General features: G+C 40.2%; 1 protein-coding gene and 1 long non-coding RNA gene across 2 annotated transcripts in view; one reads left to right on the forward strand and one right to left on the reverse strand.

Moving 5' to 3' along the window:
• The window catches only part of LOC144992194 (uncharacterized), a 74,827-nt gene that overhangs the window by 43,439 nt on the left and 9,029 nt on the right, over positions 1 to 22,359 (forward strand). The gene's annotated exons all lie outside the window — the stretch shown is intronic.
• cntn3b (contactin 3b) overlaps positions 8,200 to 22,359 on the reverse strand; it is an 87,588-nt gene continuing 73,428 nt past the window's right edge. Inside the window, exons 17-23 of the mRNA XM_020703382.3 lie at positions 21,344 to 21,414; positions 20,832 to 21,066; positions 18,759 to 18,868; positions 14,970 to 15,156; positions 14,255 to 14,367; positions 13,997 to 14,162; positions 8,200 to 13,477 (exon numbers count right to left, since the gene is read on the reverse strand). Coding sequence (XP_020559041.1) covers positions 13,386 to 13,477; positions 13,997 to 14,162; positions 14,255 to 14,367; positions 14,970 to 15,156; positions 18,759 to 18,868; positions 20,832 to 21,066; positions 21,344 to 21,414 — 974 coding nt within the window. The 3' untranslated portion in view covers positions 8,200 to 13,385. The remainder of the gene's footprint in view (positions 13,478 to 13,996; positions 14,163 to 14,254; positions 14,368 to 14,969; positions 15,157 to 18,758; positions 18,869 to 20,831; positions 21,067 to 21,343; positions 21,415 to 22,359) is intronic.

Genomic DNA, 22,359 nt, shown 5'->3' on the forward strand with positions numbered 1-22,359 from the left:
TTCTTTGTTCTGTTCCCTCCCTATGTCTCTTTTATCCATGTGCACAATGTGAAAAAAAAAAAATTACTTTTCTTTTTTTTTTTAATCATTTTACTGACAAAGCAATGTTTCCATTGGAATCCAAAAGCTGTGAGTGAGTCGGATGTTGCCAAACAGCCAAAACGTCATGGAGATTTCCAATGAAAAACTGCTGATCGATCAATAAAATAATCTTGAATTAGTAATTTTTAAGCAGAACTCTTACATTTCTATGTGGATTTTCCTTTTTTTTTTTTTTAGATAAAGATTAAGAACCCAACAACTTGTGCCCTATCCAAAAATGATGTGCTTCTCATTTTCCAAGTGCAAAATAACTGAATTTGATGACGAGAATTTTTTGCCAAAGTTATTTGAAAAAGAATCAGTAGATTAATTTTCAGTTGCAAAAAAATGTATTTAAAAAGTAAAGGAAAGCGCCCAAAAAAGAAACCAGACAAGAAACAAGAAACCAGAACATATGACATAAGCCTCCTGGATCTCAGAGTGCACCAGATGTATTTTCTAGGAAATGAATTCAGACTTTTCTTTCAGTGGAGGTGAAAGCAGCACTTGATATAGAAGAAAAAATAAAAAGGGAGACATTCAGCAGCTTTTTGAGAAGAGTCTGCCACAGCATGTTCAGCAGCTGCAGAGGCAAACACAAGGCGACTATTGCCCGTTTAGAAAATGATATGCTGTTTGAAGTCGTGATTTTCTCTCTGCACTTGTGCTTCCATTAAAGATGGCCTCTGAAATCTTTACAATGATGTCTCCACTCGGTTTCCACAGTGATGGATGGGGCTCGCCTCTGATCACTTCTTCTCATATTGTTCTCCAAACACAAAAGGCCGACACCCCTTCATTAATAAAGCTTAGTGATTTATTTCTGAGCCTTCCGTCCCTTGTTGCTTGTAAAAATTAGGAGAAAAAAGGCAGCCTCTTAATTAGTGAACTCTGATGGAGCATCCATAATGACCACAGAGGAAGTGGCGCTGCGGAGAAACGAGAGGGACGTCAGACTCTATTCTCGTCCTAATGGCTGCTCTAAGGGGATGCTGAAGATGTTGGTCTTCATCTGCAAGAATGTTTTGGTGAAACAGACAGAAAAATCTGACATTTGGTGAAAGCAAATCATTCTGATCACACCACACCTTCCCGTGCAAGCATTGGCGTCATCCTTGCTGTACTGTTTGGGATCAAACCAGACGCCAAGAAACAGGCAGAAACGTGGGGTCAGGTGCGGTAGGTGAGGCAGTGCCTCACCCAGCATCATCCTCACCTGCTGTCATATGATATATAGGCTACTAAAAAGTTCAGTGAGCTGTGATCTAAATGCAATTTCTGTATGTCGTATGTATGTTCAATCATTCTTAAACCTAAAATCTATGCAATTCCATGCAGACTAGGTTGAGTGCATGCCTTTAGCATATGCCTTAGTCACATGCACAGATCGGGGGGAGTTACGGAGTTTTTTTGAGGTGTGAGTTTCCGCACCTTAAAGGACTTCATGAAAATGGATCGTATCATTGTTGTGTGTGTGTGGTAAGGGTATCGTGAAGGGATGGTAAGGATAATGTAAGTTATACGTGCTTATGACATATGTTATACGGTGGCCTCATGCTACAATAGTCATTAGTAAGTAAAAATACTGTTTTCTTACTGACCTTATACAAATGCTGTGCAGCTTGAGGTGTGCATGTGATACGAGAGTTCCTGTAGGATGACCACTACGGTCTGATTGTCTAGTTTCCTCATTTGACAGCCAGAATGCATGCAAAGAGCTCACACTTATCACTGGACCAGGACTGACGGGCCCCTTGCACTGTGGGCAGGGTTAAGGGGGTTGAAAACATGGAAGTATGGCATGACTGCGTCTCAACTACTTCCTCTTTACTTTACCATTAGGTGTTAAATGTTCACTGGGACCCGTTTTCCTCAGCATGCCCATAGAATATTATGCCCCAACATTTTTGCTCTACGGGCTTACTGTGCGGTCTATGATCTCAAAACTTTGTGGGGTTTTTTGTAGACATTTGTATAACACATTCTTACTTACCATTCGGTGATCTTTTTCACATTTATTTAGTGTTTAGATCTGACATAAAGCGGCAGCTATAAGACACAAGGTGAGGCAGGGAGCAGCCCTGCCCCAACAAACAGGGCAGTGAGCTCACATTTGTTTTTCTGTGGTTGCTAATAAAGTTCAACAGGAGACTGTTATTTTACATTTTGCTCTGACTGACTGGATGTAGTATAAAAAATGTGTAAAGTAATAAATAATGGACAATAAATGGAAGACCAACACATCTTTGAGACTGAGACTCCTAATACTAGGAGACAGATGAGGAAAACTTTTACACTAAAGTGACAGATTTTGTCCAGAAGGAGAGATGGTTGGAATTCATTTACAAGTAAAGGTTAGACCAGTGGCTGGATTCCGGTTGTGTGTGGGCCTGTGTGTGATAATGTGTATCCTTTGTGGTACTGTGTCTATGTTCTAGTATGTCTGTAGCATTCACCTTTGTGTTTTTTGATAGACACACTGAACTGCTATACATCTACAATTCTTCATTGACCCTATATGAACTCAAAAACAACAAAAAAAAACAATGCTGATATGAAAAATAATCAGTAGCTGAAAAATACTTTGGGTTTTTATGTTTGTAAATCTGAATCTGAAAGACTCGGTGGCTCGGCGGCACGCAGGGAGGAGGGTGGTGATGCAGCAAGCCTCTGTCCTTCATGCCAAACATGGGATCAATGCTGCGTTAGATTTATAGCTCCCCTGGAGAAAATTTCTGATGCAGTGATCATAACTATTGATGCAAACTCAAGCGATCTCTAAACCGTAACCAATCACGTCAGCATTCTCACAGATAAGATCAAAACTTTCAATAAAGGGATATTAGGAGGCTGTAAACGGTTCAAAACCTGGTGAATCTTTTTATGAGTTTGTTTCATTTTTAAACTAAACTCAGATATTGCAAATTACCTCTTTAGGTTTGTCCAAAATTAACAAAGAATACAATAATCAAAGTTTTGAGTTTTATAAAACACTACAAACAGACATTGTTTTAACTACCAGTTTTTTATCATGTAGATGAAAGGTTTTCATGCCAAATCTTCTATTTTTTACAGTATCTTTTTGATAAATATGTTTCTCTTTTATTTTGTTTTATTTTATTGTGAATGTGTTTTGATTTCTAAAATCTGATGTTAAATTTTATGATTTTTTTTATTATTATTTTTTTATTGTTGTGATCTTTAAAACCCTTGTGCTATCTTAGATGACCCCACCCTTACATTGACGTGTTCTCCCTACCATGACAAAGGTGGATAAAGGTGGAAAGATTTCATGTAATTCATGGACACCAGTGAAGATCACAAATCATTGAAGTAAAAAGGTTCAGCGCAGTCTAGTGGGTCTAGATGACCCAACTCACTATGGTAAAGTGCCTACTTCGTTTTTTCCGGAATCCGTTTTTTTTAGGAGTTTTTCCTTACCGCGAAGGGGGGTCTAAGGGCAGGGATGCCAGTACAGCTTAGTCAGTTTGTTAGTTCATTTTAGTATTTTCCTATTGAACTCTTCGCGGTAAGGAAAAACTCCTAGAAAACCGGATTCCGGAAAAAACGAAGAAACCTCAGGGGTGCCCACATGAAGGAGGGATCCTCCCCCAGGACGGGGCAGGCGATTTACCAGAACTCATAGAGAAGAATTAACTTATCTAACCCTACAACTACATCTTTAAAGTCCAGCAGACTAGCTTCATCCAGATGAAGTTGGGGGGACAGTCGGGAGCAGGAGCAGAGACGAGGTACACGGTCAGGTACAGGAGCACGGATGAGCCAACTGGAATCTGGAAGCAATCCCACTCCCCAGGAGGGGAGAGGGAAAGAGGGACAATACATGAATCGCACTGCACCAAACAGAGGCATGGAAAACTAAATGATGAATAATGACCAAAAATGGAGAAGAGAGGAAGGGTAGAAGTAGATGAGAAAGATGACAGAACCCCAGAGCACCATAGTTACACCAGCTATAACTTCTAGCAGCCTACTAAAAACAAATAGTCATTGTTATTCATTTTAATTTACACATTAACATTAAGGTAAATAATCTCTGAATACTAACTAGTCTGATAATAAGCCTGTCCAAAGAGGAATGGTTTCAGTCTAACTTTGAATATTACTAATGTGGTACCGTTGTGGAAAGCCACAAATTTGGGTATGCATCTCGCAAAAAATCACATACAATTGAATACGATTTACGTAATAATTGCATGTAAATTTAGTAAATTACATGTAAACTGCGTAATTCTCAACCGACCAAAAATATTAAACAGCGTAAAACCGATAGATGTAGGACATCTGCACACAAAGCAAGAAATATTTATGAAATACGTTTATCACACATGTATCACAAAAGACCAAATTTCATCCGTGGGAAATGCAAAAAACGTACGCAGTGGCTATGTGACATGGCCTTTAGATTCCAGTTGTATGACTGGACATCCAGATGAAGTTCTCCTCGGAGTCCTGCTCCAGCTGGAGTCCTGCACAGATCCAATCTCTGCTCAGAGGTGAAGCATCTGCTTGTTTTGGGACCCAATTTCCTACGTCGCTCCAATGACGTTGAAGTGCCGAGCCGGGTCGACAGCGCTTTGATGAGTCTGTGATTATTCCAAAGCACTCCTTTTGCTCTACAAACTGCTGTCATATAAAATAATCCCGCTCAGATCTCACTGACTCTGATGGCCTGTTTGCCAGCGATTTGTGCTTTTCACAAGAAGCGAGGCTTTTCTGCCGCTTTTGCGTTGGATTAGAAAAGGAGGTGCTTTTAGTCAAATCAGCCGCCGCTGTGATGTCTGTCGCCCATCCATGTTCAAGCTCATACAATTCATTTGATCATTAGATTCCCCCCTTGATATGTGAAAAGTCCTCTCGGTGAACTGCGATGAATTATTCAGCAGCGGGCCGCGTAGATGTATAGATGTTTTTGTAGAGAGCCTCTGTGTTTGTGAGGATTAAAGCTCGGTGCTGGCATTGACGTTAACCGTCTTTTCTTAGCAAGAACCAATACCAACATGGATTTGGGTTGAAAAGCAGAGCTTGTTTGGATCAGCAGCACCACAACAGGATTCTTTAAAAGACTTTCAGATAGAGAGACTCTCAAAATGATCTGGAGGAGAGGCTTTAATCATTGCTGCACTAAAAAAGAGATGTTTGTAATAGTTTGGATTGGAGAACATGTAACTTTGTCTGTTAAGGATGCAGTGACTCCCCCACCCTCGTGTCCCAAACAGGAAGTACCCGTTGGTTCCAAGAAGCCAAAAATCCCATAGACTTCTATAAAAACACAAACAGTTATTACTCAGTAATTCTATTTGTCAGAATAACCATTCTTTCTCGGCTACGTTTGTTTAACATGTAATTGCAAATCCTATTTTTTTTTTGTCTTGATGGTTTTTTTTTTAGTAAAAGTTAATTAAGTTATAAATTGACCAATCACACGCCTCAATAAAAACATCTGGTCTCACGTTTGAAATGTTTGACACATCCTCCTGAGCCCAGTTTCATGTGGTAGAGATGTGGACTTCCAACAAGCCCACTCCTGATTGGTGAGAGTGGTTGCCATAGAAACATCAACTCAGACCAACTAGGACCATACTTACCGTGGCTTTGCGTCTGCTTTGTTTTGCATGGGGGAGCCTGTCTGACAACCATCAGTTAGTTTACATTGACCCCCCCCTCCAAGCACCCAGAGGAGCGGGCGGTCCAGCAACCCCCGTCTTGAGTAGCTCGTCCCCTAGCTCATCCAAAACAGAAGCAATCAGGCTCCATGGCCTCTCCTTCCTCACTGAGTCCTTGGAAAATGCACCAGCTCAGTGGCCTTCTGGTAGAGTGTCTGCCCGGTGATTGGAAGGTACCAAAGACTCTAAAAATGGGACCCAATGCCTCCCTGCTTGACACTCAGCATTAAGGGGTTAGATTGGGGGGGGTGAATCCCGGGCGCGGCTGTGTCTGCAGCTCACCGCTCCCCCAGGGAATGGCTCAAATGCAGAGAACAAATGTCACACACCTAGGTGTGTGACAGCTTATGGGACTTTAACGTTAACTTTAATGTCTGATGTCATAAATTATGTTGTGCTTTTGTACTACCAAAATTAAACTTCTGGATGCCGGGTTATCTGCAGTGTTGACGTGCGTTATTCCGTGGGCATGTATCCTTAAATATAAAATATAATGTTTATTATAATGTTTCTCTGGCTTTTTGCTGCAACATCGACACGTCAAAGGTCCGGAGATAGAACTTCTGCGTGAAGCTTGCGTTGCGGAGACCCAGTGGTGTAAGAAAAATCCTCTCACCTAACATTCTTACTTTAAGAAAAAAAATTCTAGTCTCTAAGATGTGCTTTTTTATGTTTTCACATTACACAATAAGATTATTTTTCCTGCAAGAGAGAAAATTAGACAATCTTTCTTAAATTGAGAGTCTTTTTACTTAAGATTATGTATTTGTGGCGCAAAATCTGGCCTTTTGGTATTATTTGGAAATCTTGAGTAATACAAGGATAAAATAGTTTATTAATCTTGCCATGGGGAAATTCGATTGTTAGCTCTGGGGATCAGGCGTTTGGTGCAAAGAAAGGGAGAATGTGCAAAAACAAAATAAATGTATTCAACTCTTTAAAATCTCTCATCATATTTGCACTATAGAATCCCATTTCCAGAAACGGATAATGTGCGGAAAAACCACAGGCATCATGAATAAACATTTTTATTAACTTAGTTTTAGAAAAAGAAAAACAACACAAATGAACAAACATTAATAACATGCACAGTTTTAGTATACAAGACATTACAGTTACTTTTCAATATGAAAATGCCATCATACATGTATCTCACAGAGATCATTGATTAATACATCAGTATTAAAGCCCGAAAACACTATAAAAAAGCAGTAAAGTGGCTGTTAAGAAATATTTGCAAGCTATTTACATTGTTGGTGAACTTCCTAAGAATAACTACAGAGGCTAAACTAACTGAAGCAATATCATAGAAATGTTGATGATAAACTCCAGCCACATCCTTTACCTGCTAGATTGTGACTTTTAGCATTAATTTATGATTTTCCGCTTGAACAGATGTTAGACAAATTTGGCGCGACTTCAAACATTTTTTTGTTCATTAAAAAATTATGAAATTACATTATTACTTACATTAAATTAATTACATTATGAAAAAAATTAAATTATTTGCTATTGGGTTTGTATTTCTAAGAAATTAAAAGAAATGATTTAACTTCAAACAGAACAGCTGAGAGACCCGGTCAGACCAGACATACGTTTTTTTTGTTTGTTTGCTTTTTATTTCTTTGTACATAGATTTGCAGGAACAAAATAGTGAATGTCTAAAACCCAGAAATGTCTTGTGAAAAAAGTATGGGGTTAGTAAATGTTGTAAATCATCACTTAGACTAAGGAACAAATACTGAACTGAATTTAAAGACCTACGATTATCTTTTCAAAGTGGTATATAGAATTTTTTAGCAAAACTCATAAAACCTCTTGTTTTTTGGGACATAGTTTTTTAGAGAGCGGCAGTAGTTCATTAGAAATTTGCTTCCAAGTTCTAGGTCAACCACTGTGTAAACCCGCCTTCCCCTGTTGCCGAGAGCTCTCTGTTCACATTCTCTCCGGCTGGTTTACAGCCTCTCACACCCCAACCTAACATTACCGGTGCAACAAAAAATGGTGGGCAGTATGATGTAATGGTGAGCTATCCAACTGCACAGTTTTGAGCCAGATGCCATAACGGGCAAGCAAAACTAAAACGTATATGCCCCGCCCAGCAAATTTCTTACAAAACAAATACATTGTTTTTTTTAAGATCTCTCCATAATCAGAAAAATGCCACGGGATCATGTTAAAAGTGGATCAATATACCATGTGTTTAGATCCTCCTGTAAATCACCCAAAAGAACTACTCTACATAGTTGTTTTTGCTAAATTATATTACATCCTAAAAAATCTCCTCAAAATATACCAGAAGGGAAAAGTGGCACTTTTCTTTTTGTTTTGTTTTTTGCAAAGTGGCACTTGTAAATAGTTTAATTTCTACCTCCTCAAGTCACATATGGTGTGGCATAAGGGAGACTCATCTGTTACAATCTGTGCCTAATTTTAGAAATTAATGAAGTGGACATCAGTGGACATCAATCAGTAAGCTGGTAATTATCAGGATGAGGACAATCATTTGGAAAAAGGAAAATTAGATTTTCAACCTTATTTAGTTTACAATCTGTAGTTACATTTTATATCTACATCCAATGAAATGGTACCACAACGTTTAGATTAATGTCGCAACAACTTAAATTTCTGCAAAAATCATTGTCCATTCTTGATTAAAGAAAAAGAAAAAGGCTGCTATTTCCATCCACCTCTGATATGTGAGTTGTGAAAGAAATGTTTTTCAATCATAGATGAATCATAGAAGGGTGTATTTTTTGCATTCTACATTTACTGATAAGCGCAGATGTCTGTCTAGGGTTTCGGTCAATGGGTTTTAACGTGAATTAAGGTTTGTGCTGTTCAATATTTTTGGTCAGTGGAGAATTACACAGTTTATCTGTTTTTTACGTAGTTTAGCATCTAAATCTTACACAATTGTGCATGATTTTGCGAGATGCAAAATGACCTTTAGCCTCCAAGAAAACATTTTAACCAACCACCCAGATGGGATTAAATATAAAGCGCTGGTAATTCATGAACTTTAAATGTAACCCAGAAAGGAGAAGTTGTAAAATAATACCTTTTTGTAGTCAACATGCATGTTTTATGTAGATATTTGCTGATATATAAAAAAAAAATGCAAATTGTTAGTTAGCAATCTAATAGCTTAACATGGTAGCAAGAAAAAAATTGTAAAGCGCTAACAATGTGGATTTCCTTTTAATGATTTTATGTTGGGATATTTGTTTTAACACATTTATTCAGTTGAAATGACCCAACATGACCCTTTCAAGTTTATTTACTCAATTTGAATAAAATGCCGTAGAGACAATTAGCCACGTTAGCAACATCCCTCTAAACTGTGTTATGCATGAAAGCCAGAAAAAAAGTAGTTTGTGATCTTGAATTGTTTCTAACACAACAACTGTCATGGTTTTAAATGCTGGTTAGACCGGGCGTCTTTGCTGTTGGCATGAAGCTGGTTTTGATTTGCAACCCAAAAAACAAAATAAAAAATCAAATCAGCAGTTCAATTTCAGGTCACTGCTTCGATTCAAAGCCACAATCTGTCACTATGCTACTCATCTTCTGTCTTGAGTCTAAGGAGTAAATGAAGTAAAAAAAAAAAAGTAGACGAAAACAAGGAGATTCCTTTCCAATTGTAAGGATAGAAGCATTGTCTTTGGGGGGGGGGGACTAGATAGTAGAGGACTTTTAAAACCTAACATACTGTACTGTCACACAAAAAAACAAGTGCATAAGAAGTTGGGCATTGGTCAATCAAGCAGCTGGAATTGTGACAGTCACAATAATGGCCCTGGAAAATCAATATCCCGTTGACTTGGGCCGCAGCAGTTTAATCAACGAGCACAGAGTTTTATGAATCCAGTCAAGGGGGCAGATAGGACAGCCCAATCGCGTCAGCCGTTTGGACCTTTTATGAGGCCTCTGGGGTCCCGTCCACCTGTTCAGACGGTTAAGTGACGACTTCCAGTCACCTTGCATCAAATCGTTGTGCTTTAATTTGACTTTGAGAAGAAAGGGGAGGGGATTGGAGGTAAAGAGTGCAATATGAAGACCAAAACATTGCCTCTAGCTCAGAAATCCTGCACAACCCCACATTTAGCAAAGGCACAGAAAGAAATAGCTGTTCTGTTGACTACGTCCCTTAACTTGAACATTACCCAGGACCCCAGCAGTTGCTTCTTTTGACCAACTGATGTAAAAGCTGTGAAAGGTACGCAGTTTTTGGACTCTCCAGACCATTCCCACACCATTCTTCTGATGCTGTCTTTAGCATATGGTGTTGACAATGGTCAATCTGGGAGGGGCTTTGTCTTTTTCTTTTGCTAGTGTTTACTAGCGCATATCCACCACCCGGAGCCGTTGTTAAAATACCAATATCTTGCAAATTTGCTCCAGGCTTTTTCTTTTACAGCTCTATTCTGATATATGACAGACTTTGTTTTATAAAATTCTGGACCGGCACAAACCGCAATTTCTCCTCCCTGACCAATTTTCAAACAATTGACACTTTGGGGATTAAAAGGACATATTCCTGTAGGAAAATGGTCATATAAAAGGTAATTAGAAACTTGTGTAGCAATGTTTTGAACACAGAAGCCCTAAACGCGAGTTTACATAGACTTTACATTGGAAGTGGTCGCCTGACGGTGCCAAGGACGGTGTGAACGTAGCTTTATGCTGGGACCAAGAGACAGATCAAGAATATCTGGACCAGCCATCTGCACATTCCATTGCAATTGTTTTCTTCTTTTCACTAAAAGTGGCTGCCACATTCTGAGCTTTTTCATCGCTAATATACGTCAAAGTCATAAAAAAAGACCACTCTGCTATCTGGACAGGAAATAAAGAAAAACACTGGGTAAGTTCTAATAAAGGCACTGTTATCTTGTCCTATTGTGGCAGCCGGTCATCTAGGCTGTAGATCGCGATGTGTTTCAGACCACAGGGGTCATCGTAGTATAGAAAAAAACCCGGCACACTTCAGGGCATCTGCACTGAGCTTCACCGTACATCTATCACCCTCAACCTCTTCCGCTGGACTGATAATGCAGACTGTGATAGGCATTTATTATTTATAGAAGCTCAAGATAGAGAGCAGAAATGCCAAGCTCTATCGGCTTGTTGAGGGAGTAGAAAGCTCGGGAGCCTGTGGCTCTCTGGCAGACTTGATATTATTTCAGCAACCCAAATTAAGTGGGTTTCAGGCACAGCTCATCAATTATGAATTTTTCATGTATTTGACAAACACTAGTGAAAATACGATGCCCGCAATGCAATGTTCTTTAGGAAAAATGGCACAGATAAACAATTCCATAAATGCGCTTCTGCTTAACTGTATTTGGGTCGCAAGAGCAGCAACCTCCTAGACTCCCTCCACCCCAACCTCCAGCTCCATAAAATCTGACAATTTCTTTAGAGAAATATCTCATTGTGGTCCAGGGTCTAACAGAGTGCCACCACTTGGTTGGGCATGTCCACGAAACATACCCAGAAGGGATCATAGCCGGATATCCAGTTGATATGAAGCTTGTTTTTTTCACTCCAGGTGAAAATCCAGCTATCATTTAGCATCAACCTTTTGTAGCCGGCTTTATCTGATGTCTTAGTTTTTCCTTCAGCACTTCTGCTGGTGACTATAGGTGAGGGTGAAAGCATTTCAATCCAATAACTCGTACTCATCCCTTAACACAACGTCCATATAGCTGCACTGATCCATCCTTCACTTTTCAACAAAGATAGATATACAGTACAGTCACACATCAGTATTGTGATGAGTTGAGTTGTCCATTGTTCAGAAGGAGCAACAATTTGCCGTCAAGTGCCTGATTGTGTGAATGAATTTAAAGCGTTTGTTACACACCATATTTATGTATAACCACAAATTATGTTGAAAATGTTTTGATTTTAGCCACAGGTATTGGTTTAAGAAGTCACTTCTAAGTTTACTAGTAGTTCATGGCACATCACATAGAGTTAGCAGGAAGCGACACTGCCGTCACATCAGCGTTGCTGAGGACGATCCATCCCTGCTCTAGCAGAAAACCATAGACTCAAACTTGGGTTAGTGGACTCCAAGAGCTGGAGGTCTCAATAAAAATCTACAAGAACCACATCATCTGCAAAGAAGTAAGAAAGGGATCCCGAAGGCTCCAAAACTGGGAACCCCACCATCCCTATGCTGAAATCAGTTTTAATAGTAAATAAGTATTAAAAGTACAGAAATGGTAGTACTGAGTGACCACTAAGTATGCATGGCCGAGAACTAATGGATAGTGAGTTAAGATAACCTTAAGCTACGTTCACACCATATGCGATGAGCACATCAGGGGCGTCTAGTTTAAATGTTAAGATAATGCACAGAGGCTACGACGAGTCATGCGGTGAATTTTGAGCATCAGGCATTGTGTGATTCTCTTGTGGCAACATGTTTCTGGTGGCGCAGAGACACTTTCTACATGGGTGGAGGCCAAAAGTGCAAAACATTCTGACATTAACGTTTCTCAGGAATTCAGCGGCTGAAATTTAAAACCAACATGAGAGGGAAAGCTGCCCATTGCCATTTGTCCTCCTCTGAACTTTGATATTTTTCATATTAGTACCAAGACGTGGCCGTCATTCTGACACAGGTCCTACAGTAGATGATGAACCTCACCGCACTGGGAGAGATTTCATGAACCCAGACATGGCAATATGCTTGCTGACACCTTTTTGGAGCTCCCCAAAATAAATAGTCAAGCTGCTCTCACAACACCGTCTATGTCTTTCATGATAAAGCAGCAAGGTTGAGAAAAACTTTTTAATGGCTCCTTTCAAGGAACGTCAAATTTATAATCAAACTTTTGGACAAGCATCTAGCAGCAAATTTGTTGTGGAGGCGGACACAAATAGATGCACAAGTAGCATTTGGTGTGAACGCAGCAATCCATATTAGTCTGATAACAGCACTCAACTGTGGCTCAGTGCCTTGGTTTGTTTGTTGGACAGCATTATTTCAATGACAAATAAAACGGTAAATTTCCTTTCACTGAAAAGCAGCTTTATCACCGATAATATTTAAATGCGCAGTCGCATGGTTACATTGGCCATGACAGCTCTGCCAAACGTTATTTTAATTGGTTGGATTTTGCGTCTGTGTCAAATATTTCTTAGCAATGTCTGCTGCAGGAACTATTTCAACAGGACACACTAAACCCAATGTGTTTTCAGCAACTCTTGTGATTATATGAAGGTTAACGGGAAGCATCGGTGATGCTTCTGTGTACGTTTAACTTTGTTTTCTATTATATAAGCGTTCTCTACTTTGGTTTGTTATATTTTTGTGAAGTGGCTTTTAAGGCAATAGCATCTGAACGACATATGAAAGAATAAAGGTCAAGTGGACGTCAGACTTTCTGAAGCACAACCTGGCACTTTTACACTGGAAGATACCCTGCAAGTTATCATACACGCCACTGGTTAGGATTCCATCTTACTGTCCTACAAAAAGGACTCCGATTTCTTTTGGAGTTTCAGTCAAATCCTGTTCTAGTCTCGCCATTGAAACCTTGTGCCGGTCCAGCTGAGGGTCGGCATCGAGAAGAATACAGAAGGGAAAGTAGATGTCCCGTATCACCAGAGCGAGCAGAGCAGTGACCGGATGAGTAGGGCGGAGAGGGAAACCCGACTGAGGTGACCTGCTCCCGAACCTCTTGCCCCCATGCCTGCAACCCAGAAGCGTTGTATTAGCTTATGCAGAGGCAAAAAATATTTCTATTTCTGTATTTTTATGAAATAAAGGAAGAAACCCCCCCCCCATAGTCTGCTGTAAATTTCAAGCAAGTCATCATAAATCAAGGCAAACTTTTTCATATCTGCACTATTACTGCTTTTCAACAGGAGAGGCTATTAAAGTATCTCGAGAAGATGAAGTTGGTATCACATCAAAGAGGAGAATGGCAAGCTGAGGGGCCCCACAGTGTTGCTCGGCAGTGAGATAGGAGCACAGAACTGCTTTATATGCTGCAGCCCTGTGCAACCAGTCAACAAGGAATAATAACTCAATGGCAGAGATGGATGGCCGCGTGTGCGCATTTCTAAAAAGGTCGCTTTTTCCTGCACTAAAAATAAGTCTATTACACCATTCCAAACAGATGCAGCTCTGCAAAAATTAAGTGAGCCCTCTTTGTTATTCCAGTGGTCAAAACGGAAACGACACGAGAAAAGAAAGATGGTAAACCTACTCAGCTTGTGTATGTGGATGGGCTCGCTGCCCACGCCTTCCCCGCCCTCGCTCAGAGCCTTGATCTGAATCAGATAGTTGTCGCTGGCAGAGAGGCTGAGCTCGGCTGTGGTTTTGTTGGTGAAGATGGTGTTGATTTCATTGTAGCGATGCTTCTTCACCACCACCTGGGATGAGACGGGGGCGTGCCGAAAAGATGGTTAACAGGAACGGAGAAAGCGGCTGATAAATCAGAGCTCCGCAAAAGATGGGAACCTACCGAATACCCTGTCACCTTTGACTCTGTCTCCGTGGCGACCACAGGGTCCCAGTGCAGGGTGAGCGTGGAGCCAATCATGGTCCATTGTATGTTGAGCGGAGCGCGATCGGGAGCTGAAATAAGAATATTTGACGTAAGTTTTGAGTGTGAAAACAGAACAGAAGTCAACACAGAATGTATTTAAAAATTAGATTGATTTTATTGGGGGAGGAGCCTTATATGTGTGTGAATTGTGCATGTGGTCAACCCCTTTTTCAGTGTTGTCATGGTATAACAGAGGTGTGTTCGGCACGAAAAGTGTTCTTGACTTTTTGCTGTTTTTTATACGTTCTCCCATAGTTTAACCTGGTGGCGTGTGGGTGAACTTTTGTGAAGATCACTCAAACAAACGTAGGTCCTGTGGCCATCCCATAATTCCAAAACCTCCTTTGGTGATCCCGGACACACGTTTTGGTTTTCCTAGTGAATTTTGAAATCTTCTTTTGAGCCCCAGAAGAGATTTTGACCGCATTTCTTTTTATTAGATGTTTTTTTTCTGTCCTCTTTGGCCCAAAATCTATAGCCAAAAATTCACCGTCACCAGGTACTAGGCGTTTGCCAATTTTGGTGTGTTTTCGAGTATGTGCCGCAAAAAGAAGGCAATATTGAAAAAACAATCTGGTCCTTGCAGTCCAGGACTGCTGTGGGACATAAAAAGAAGAGGCGATGGACTCACGTGGCTTCTTTGTGGTGCAGTTGATGGGCGCAGACTGCGGTCCGGGGCCGGCAGTGTTGAAAGCAGCCACAGAGAGGTAGAACGCCGTGTTTGCTTTCAGCCCCGTGATATTAACCAGGGTGTAGTTTCCAGTTATGCGCACTTTGCCGATGGTGTCGGGTTTGGTGTCATCTTCCCAGTACACAACCTGGCGGGGAGAAGGTGCGAAAGCGGTTCACACCTCTGACTGCAACATTTGTCATTTTCATCTCTCACTCTCTGCCTTGAAATATAAAATGCTACTCGTATTGCAGGAGCGGTAAGCAGGAGATGAATAATATATTTTTGCACAAGTGGAATCTCAATTATTGATGCGAATCTCATCACCAGCTTGCGTCTTATAAAACGGGGAATTAGTCGGTCACACAAGAAATAAGTTTCAAATATTTGTTTGTCTAATTAATTTGGATAAATGGTTATTCATCTTTTAACTGTCATAAATTACTCACCAAGGAATGGATTTATTTCGTCAAAAAAAAACAAAAAACGTGGAGAGCTGTGAGAATTATTTAATCAAAAGGAGTTTTTTATTTTTTCTATTTTGGGGTCTTTACTGACCTTGTGTCCAGTTGTTGATGGTGTTATCATTAGTTCACAATAAAAAATGACAGCTAATTCATTATGACTATTAGAGGGACCAAAATATGTTTTTTTTCCTTTTACAGGGTTTATATTAAGAAGATTTAAGGCATTTTGTTTCGATAGATTACATAAGATTTTCCCTCACATGGTGTACCGCAGGGTTCTGTGTTTTTCCTCCAAAGTTTTGCTTTCAACACATTACCAATTAAAGTTAGTCAGAGGTTCCCAATATGTCGATCGTGATTGACCGAAATTACGTGGCATCAAAATGAATAAACAAATTCTCTCTCTATTTAAAATTGTTGTAATCCAATCATCTTCCTAACCCTAAAATACATCAATTGACTGATTGGCAAAACCGCCAATCAAACATCCTCTGGTACATGTGTCTGCATACATGTGTGGTCCCACCTAACTGAGCACTATGCTCTGCTAGTAAATATGGAGGTTTTCTTCCTCCTAAACTCCAGAAATGTGTTCTGCATCAGATTCCTTACCATGGATGCAGTTGTTAATGTGCTTTTTTTTCTAGACTGGCTCAAGGTCAGTCACTCCAAACAAAAATCTTGAACATAATTATACCGTACATGTCTCTTTCCCTCTGTATGTATACATAAAGAGAGAGAGATTTTGGAGCTTGTTTTTCCAAAAGTAGCTTGCATATCAAAAAACTGTGATCACCCCATAAGGCTACACATGACACATTTTTAGCACCTTGCTAATATTACTTAGGCGTACTTACTTCGGCTGTTCAGCTACAAACATGTTTTTTCTCTACGTTTTTTTCTACTAAAATCCATTTGAAATGCATTTTTTTTCCTTTGAACATCGTTGTTTGGTGTTCATTGAGAACACTTTAAAGTAACTTCTGACCAAAATATTTCTCCTTTTTTCTATCAAGTTTCTACAACCCCCTACTTGTACTTCTGTTTCTGTTTACTTATGTCTCAAAGTGAACAAGCAACGTTCTTCTGAACGTCAAGACTTGACAACTGTAATCCCTTTTCAATAGACAGTCCAAGAAGTTCTCCAATAAGATCATGCCTTAACTTTTAGACGCTCCCTTTTGAATCCATAACGTTAGTTTGTTTTTCCATCCACGCAAAAACATCCAACCAACCCAAACTAAAGAACTCCCTTTGGAATAGTGTTTCCTTTTATGCTTTCCAAAGCATGTCATCAGTTAAAGCTGCATGTGGAAATCTCTGAAATACAGTTTGCACCACCACCATCTTCTGCAGAGGATCTGATGTGGAGTTTGATAGGATTTGCAATCCTATCAGCGTCTAATTTAAGTCTGAGCGCCCCCACTTCCTATGCTGTTGGTGGTCCGTTGAGATTCAACAGCCTTAATCCACTTCAGAACCCGCAATCAGAGAATTGAGCTCTGTTCTAAAAGGACAATGTGACCAGCGCCATGGCAACTGGAGAGCTTTGTGCCAAGGGCCAGAGGTGACAGATTTTCAAAGAGCACTGTGGGGACTAAAAACAGCAAAGCACTCTACAGTTTTTGAAAAGAGGAAGACTTGTCTCTTCTCTCTTGTGAGTTGGCTGCAGGTGTTTGTAACTACTGAGGTCAAGTCATGATATAATCATAGCCTAAAATGAAATCTCTGCAGAGATATAAGTAAGATTCAGCAGCATCTCCTAAGGTAAATAGATGAAAAGGCCGCTGTTTATTGGTTTCAAGGTTGTTCTAGTTAGAAGAAGTAAACCACTACAAAACATATTTGCAAAAAATGGTATACTTCATACACAGTTGTGTTTTAGCAAACAGTTACTGCTGATATATTAAAATGCCTCAGATTTCATTGACTTTATAAGGAGTTTCCCAGTATTCCTACGGAATCATTTTTGGGGCTTCTCATGTTTTTGTTTATTATTAACTAGAGCTAAAACTAACATATATTTAAGGCTTATTTGTGTCATTTGATTGTGGAAATTGTTGTAAGAGTGAACCAGTTGTAGAACCTTAAAAAATGTTGGTTTTTCGACACCGCGACTCCTGCTGCTTCATCACCGCGGTGATCAAAAATCCGAAAATCATATATATGTATATATTGATTGAATATGAATGAATCCTTCCTGTCTGGTGGTTTCTCCCTGACTGCTCAAAGGCAATCTTCTCTCCATAGTCACTGCATACTTGCCTTTGAACAGGAATTAAACTGAAAAACTTTGCAATCCAATCTGAAGGTCACGTCTTATAAAAACAACACTTCAAACACAGTAAAGACTCTTTGGCCTTATTGAAATGATCTGGAACAAACTGGATTATAAGGATCTAGAATGTCTCAGATAAACTGGATTTAAACAAAGGTAATTAATTTAGCTTGGTTTAATGTTTCCTGCCTTTTGTGCTGAGCCTTGAGACCACAAGGGGGAGGGAACTGGCACTTTATAAGGAAACGGAAATGAATTATCAGAGTTCAAAAACATTTCTGCAGGAAATAACTTTGTAGCTCTTGTTAACACTTAGCATAAAGGATGAACTTGATGGTAACTTGTGGTGTTTATACAAATGTTTGTAATATTTTACATTATTAAATAAGTTTAATGTTTAAAAAAAACGCTTTTTAACAAGCAATCATCCAACTGATTTTTCGTTAACGTAAAACTTTACATTTAGACGCAAAGTCGCTGTTCTCAGCGAAAAAATCTGCTGATTTATGTTGATTGCGTAACAACCGCTCTATATTTTAACATGTTGCATATCAGCACAAAGCTGCTTTTCTCAGCTTTCAGAATCCATGAGAATTACGTCAATTGACTAAACTACCATAATTTTTTGACCATTCACACAGCAACGTTATTCTAATGAAGTATTTATTAATGCAACAGATTTTATATTGGTGCATAGCTGCTTCTCTCTGCAACAGAATCAGCGGATTTACGTTGATTGCTTTTCTCAGTCTTCAGAATCTGCAGGAATTATGTTAATTTCGTAAACGAGTGGAGAGTTACGATGGTCGAAATAACGCCAATACTGGGCCTAAAGCTCTGGTGTTAAAGGCTTCAAATCCGAACAGTTTTAACACTCTGCACAAACTGAGGTTTACTTTAAAAAGACAGCGACGGTTCCAAACCAGTAGTGAAACTGCAGGAAATTGTTTAACGTTCCTGTTTTGCAGGAACACACACATAATATTTCTTTTCTGTGGTCCATACCTCATATCCCAGCACTCTTTCAGGCATGTCAGAGACAGCTTCCCACATTACTTCAATTTGTGCCGCAGACAAACTTCTGGCCCAAACCCTCTTAGGAGGCACACTGGGGACTGCAGAAATAGAGCAGAAGTATGGTGAGGAACCCGACAACTCATCCGGTGCCATCACTTAGAGCAAGCAGAGGTAAAAGGACAAAATAGGCTAGTATTTTCACAGAGAAGCCCCCCCCCCAAAATCACCCTTCTCTTTAATGGGATCCGTGACTGACATGAGGGAATACTATCTGCCCGGCAAATTCAATTAACAGGAAACCTCTCCGATAGCGCAGTGCGGTAAGCGTCTGCTAACATTTCCTGTAATCTACCGACACAATAACTAATATCCAGCGCTGATTTAAGCGGAGGCGGATGCAATGCGTCTTTCTTTGCAGTTGTGAGGAGAGGAATCTCGTTAAGTAAGGAAGTCGGTGTTTATTTCTATGCCGTCTTTCTCAGATAAAATCACAAAAACAAAAGAGAGAATTTAAAATCAACTAGGTTTTAAGAAAAATCATCCAATTTATAGAACAAACTAAAATAAGGATTGTCACAGTTTTACTCTTTAAAACTGGAGATGTCGCAACGCAGGCTCTTTGACCAACCATAACTCTTCAACAGTTTACATGATCGACGTGAATCAGTTGATTCTGACACGGAGAAAAGCGGCTTTGCACCAACACTAATGTAAACCGCGTTGCAAAGACTTCAGGTGAAATGTATTTGTTTTGAATTTCCTGGGGTTTGTCAAACAACCCCCAAAGATTTCAGAGACTCGACTGAACAGAGGAGCCCAGAGATTCTATTTGTCGTATGTTTGAAGGGATTTTGTATTCAGGGGCAAAATGTACACTTCTGTCTTTTGATGGTTTAAGTGAAAATGGTTTATTCTAGTTAAGGCCTTGGTTACATGCTATCGTGCGGGTTTTTTGGGAAGTCAAGACCTGTAGAGGGTCGTAGACAGGAGCAGCCGCATCTTCAAAGGAGTGCAAGTGTGTCTTGTAGTTCCCTTGAGGCCACCATGACGGTTCATGAAAATGGAACGTACAATCATCATGTGTGCGGTAAAACACGCCTGCATCTTACCTACTTTAGCCTTCCTTTACCTTACATAATGTTTAAGTGTTGGCCCACTGTGTCTCAGTAGAAAAACATGCGCATGAACATTTTCATGTTCAGTCCGCTACCTTGTATCTTTTTTTTTTCCGGCCCAACTGTGTGCCCAAATAGGTTTGCCAAATTTTTCGCTTGCCAACGGCCCATACACCCCAAATGGCAGTTGTAAGTAATGCTACGTGCACGCCGAGCATGTGAAGCTCGTTCAGAAACGGGTTCTTTAACGAGATTTTAGCATCTGGCTTTTTCTTTCATAGCTCTATTCTGATACAAAAGATTTTGTGTCATAGAATTCCAGCCGGGCACTGACTGCAATTATTCCTCCTTCATGACCAATTTTCAAACGGTTGCCGCTTCCGTGAATTGAAGAGAACGCCACCCTTACGTCACTACTAAACCCGAGTCCCTGATTGGTCAAAGTTGAATTGGTTTAACTTTCAATGCACTTTTTGTAGGTAGAGCCAGAAAACAGACTTAAAAACTTGAACCATGAACATGGAAGCCAAAAATAGACTTCTTATTACAAATAAATGCTTGAACGCACGTTTCCGAGGGTGGTCTGAACGTAGCATAGGCTGAAAACAATCCAATAAATCAGACCAAGTGTCATCTTTTTTAAGTAATGCAAAATATAGCTGGAAGTCATCTGCATAACAATGATAGGAAATTTGGCTATACTGTATTTACGATTAGTTTCCCATGAGCAATCATAAATAAAATGATTAAAATAGAGACAACGGGGAAAAGCCAAAAGTCATTTTTCCCATTTAAGAAGTTAATGAACCGACAGCGAAAATTTTCTTACTGGTGTAAGGAGCACAACAGACTGTAATCATCATGAAGGCCAGCAATCATAATGCTACGATCTACGGGATCAAATGCAGATTCCAGGTCCACCAGCGCTAAAACAGCTTTAATTTACCGTCTTCTGCCGAGTAAACGGTGGTAATGGTGCTGAATGGCCCCTCTCCTCGGTTGTTGTAGGCCCCCACTTTGATGTCAAATGGTGAAAAGGGTGGGATGGTGTCGTTGCGGAAAACGTAGCGAGACACGCCGGGCGTGGAGATGACCGCCCGCGTCCATGTGACCGCACCCGCCGGCCTGAAGGCGATGATGTAGCCAAAGCCGTCCCCGTTCTGCAGCTCCTCAGGAACCGGCTGGGAGCAAAACACAAAACTATAGTGATATTAAAACGCATACAGACGAAGAAGCAGACCGGCCCGTCTCTGAGACCTGAACCCCACAGGGCTTCCCCTGTTGGCCGGGCTCGCCGAGCCCTTCAAAAGGGGGCGGGGAGGAGTGTGCTTCCAGCACCAGAAGCTGCAGTGTCTTACTCTAACGTAGGCCATAAAACCGATCCACTTAATTCTGCACAATTAAACAAAGCCATTACCCGGTGATAGAAGGAACAGTAAAATGTGACAGATGACTTACCTCCCAAGTTATCACTAATTCAGACTTTGTGCCGCCTCCCCCTCCAACATCAGTGGGAGCCGTGTCAGGGACTGAGGTAGAGCCCAGAGGGAGAGCAATTAGAGGACAGTTTACGACGCTCAGTGGGCCCTTGTTAGGCCTCAAGATTTATTCTGTAAATGACGTTTGAACAAACTCAGCCAGTGTTCTCAGAAGTTTGTTCAAGGAGAGTCATCTGCTGAATCTTGTTTTCTCCTTATCTGCACCCACTGCTTTTTTGCACACAACAATCCTCTCAAAAATAACATTTTTGTCTGTTTTTCCTGATTTGTTTCACCGGTTTGTCACATCTGCTTGCCCTCCAAAGGTAATCCCAGTAAATTTGCTATTTGATTCAACATTTTTTTTTGAATGTATCTATAAAGAAAAACACATTTAAACCTGCGTTAAGTGAAAACAAGTAATTGCGCCCTAGAGCTACTATTGACTGATACAAAGTCATTTAAACATTTCAGGTAATTGGAAAAAGAAATTGCAACATTCATAAAAATAAAAGAAAAAATCTTCCAGGCTTTGAGGTAACAAGACTTCTGTGTCATTTGTGGACAGAGAAGACAGAAAAGGACATTTCTGGAAGGTGTACTGGAAGGACACACAACTGAACCAAAACGGACTATCAGAAAAACATGGTGGTGGTAGTGTGCTGGTGCGGGCACTGCAACCCCAAGAACTGGTACCTTGTTGCTTTGCTGCCCCAAGGTACCAAATCTTAAGGTAACAGGTTTTGATGCTTTGCAACCTCAAGACTTGGTACTTCAAGATACTAAGACTTGGGGTAGTAAAAGCAGTGCTTACACCAGCACACACCATGTTGTTTTAGTAAAGTGTTTTTTGGATTGGACAGTATATGTTATCTTGGTTCAATAGTGTGCTGGTGTGTGCGCTGCTTTTATTACCTCACGACTTGGTACCTCAAATAGCAAGTCTTGAGGTAACAAATCAGTGACCACATCAGCACACTACCACCATATTTTTTT

Source organism: Oryzias latipes, chromosome 5 (assembly GCF_053564925.1).
Source record: "Oryzias latipes strain Hd-rR chromosome 5, Olatipes_Hd-rR_3.1".
NCBI classification, from domain to species: domain Eukaryota; kingdom Metazoa; phylum Chordata; class Actinopteri; order Beloniformes; family Adrianichthyidae; genus Oryzias; species Oryzias latipes.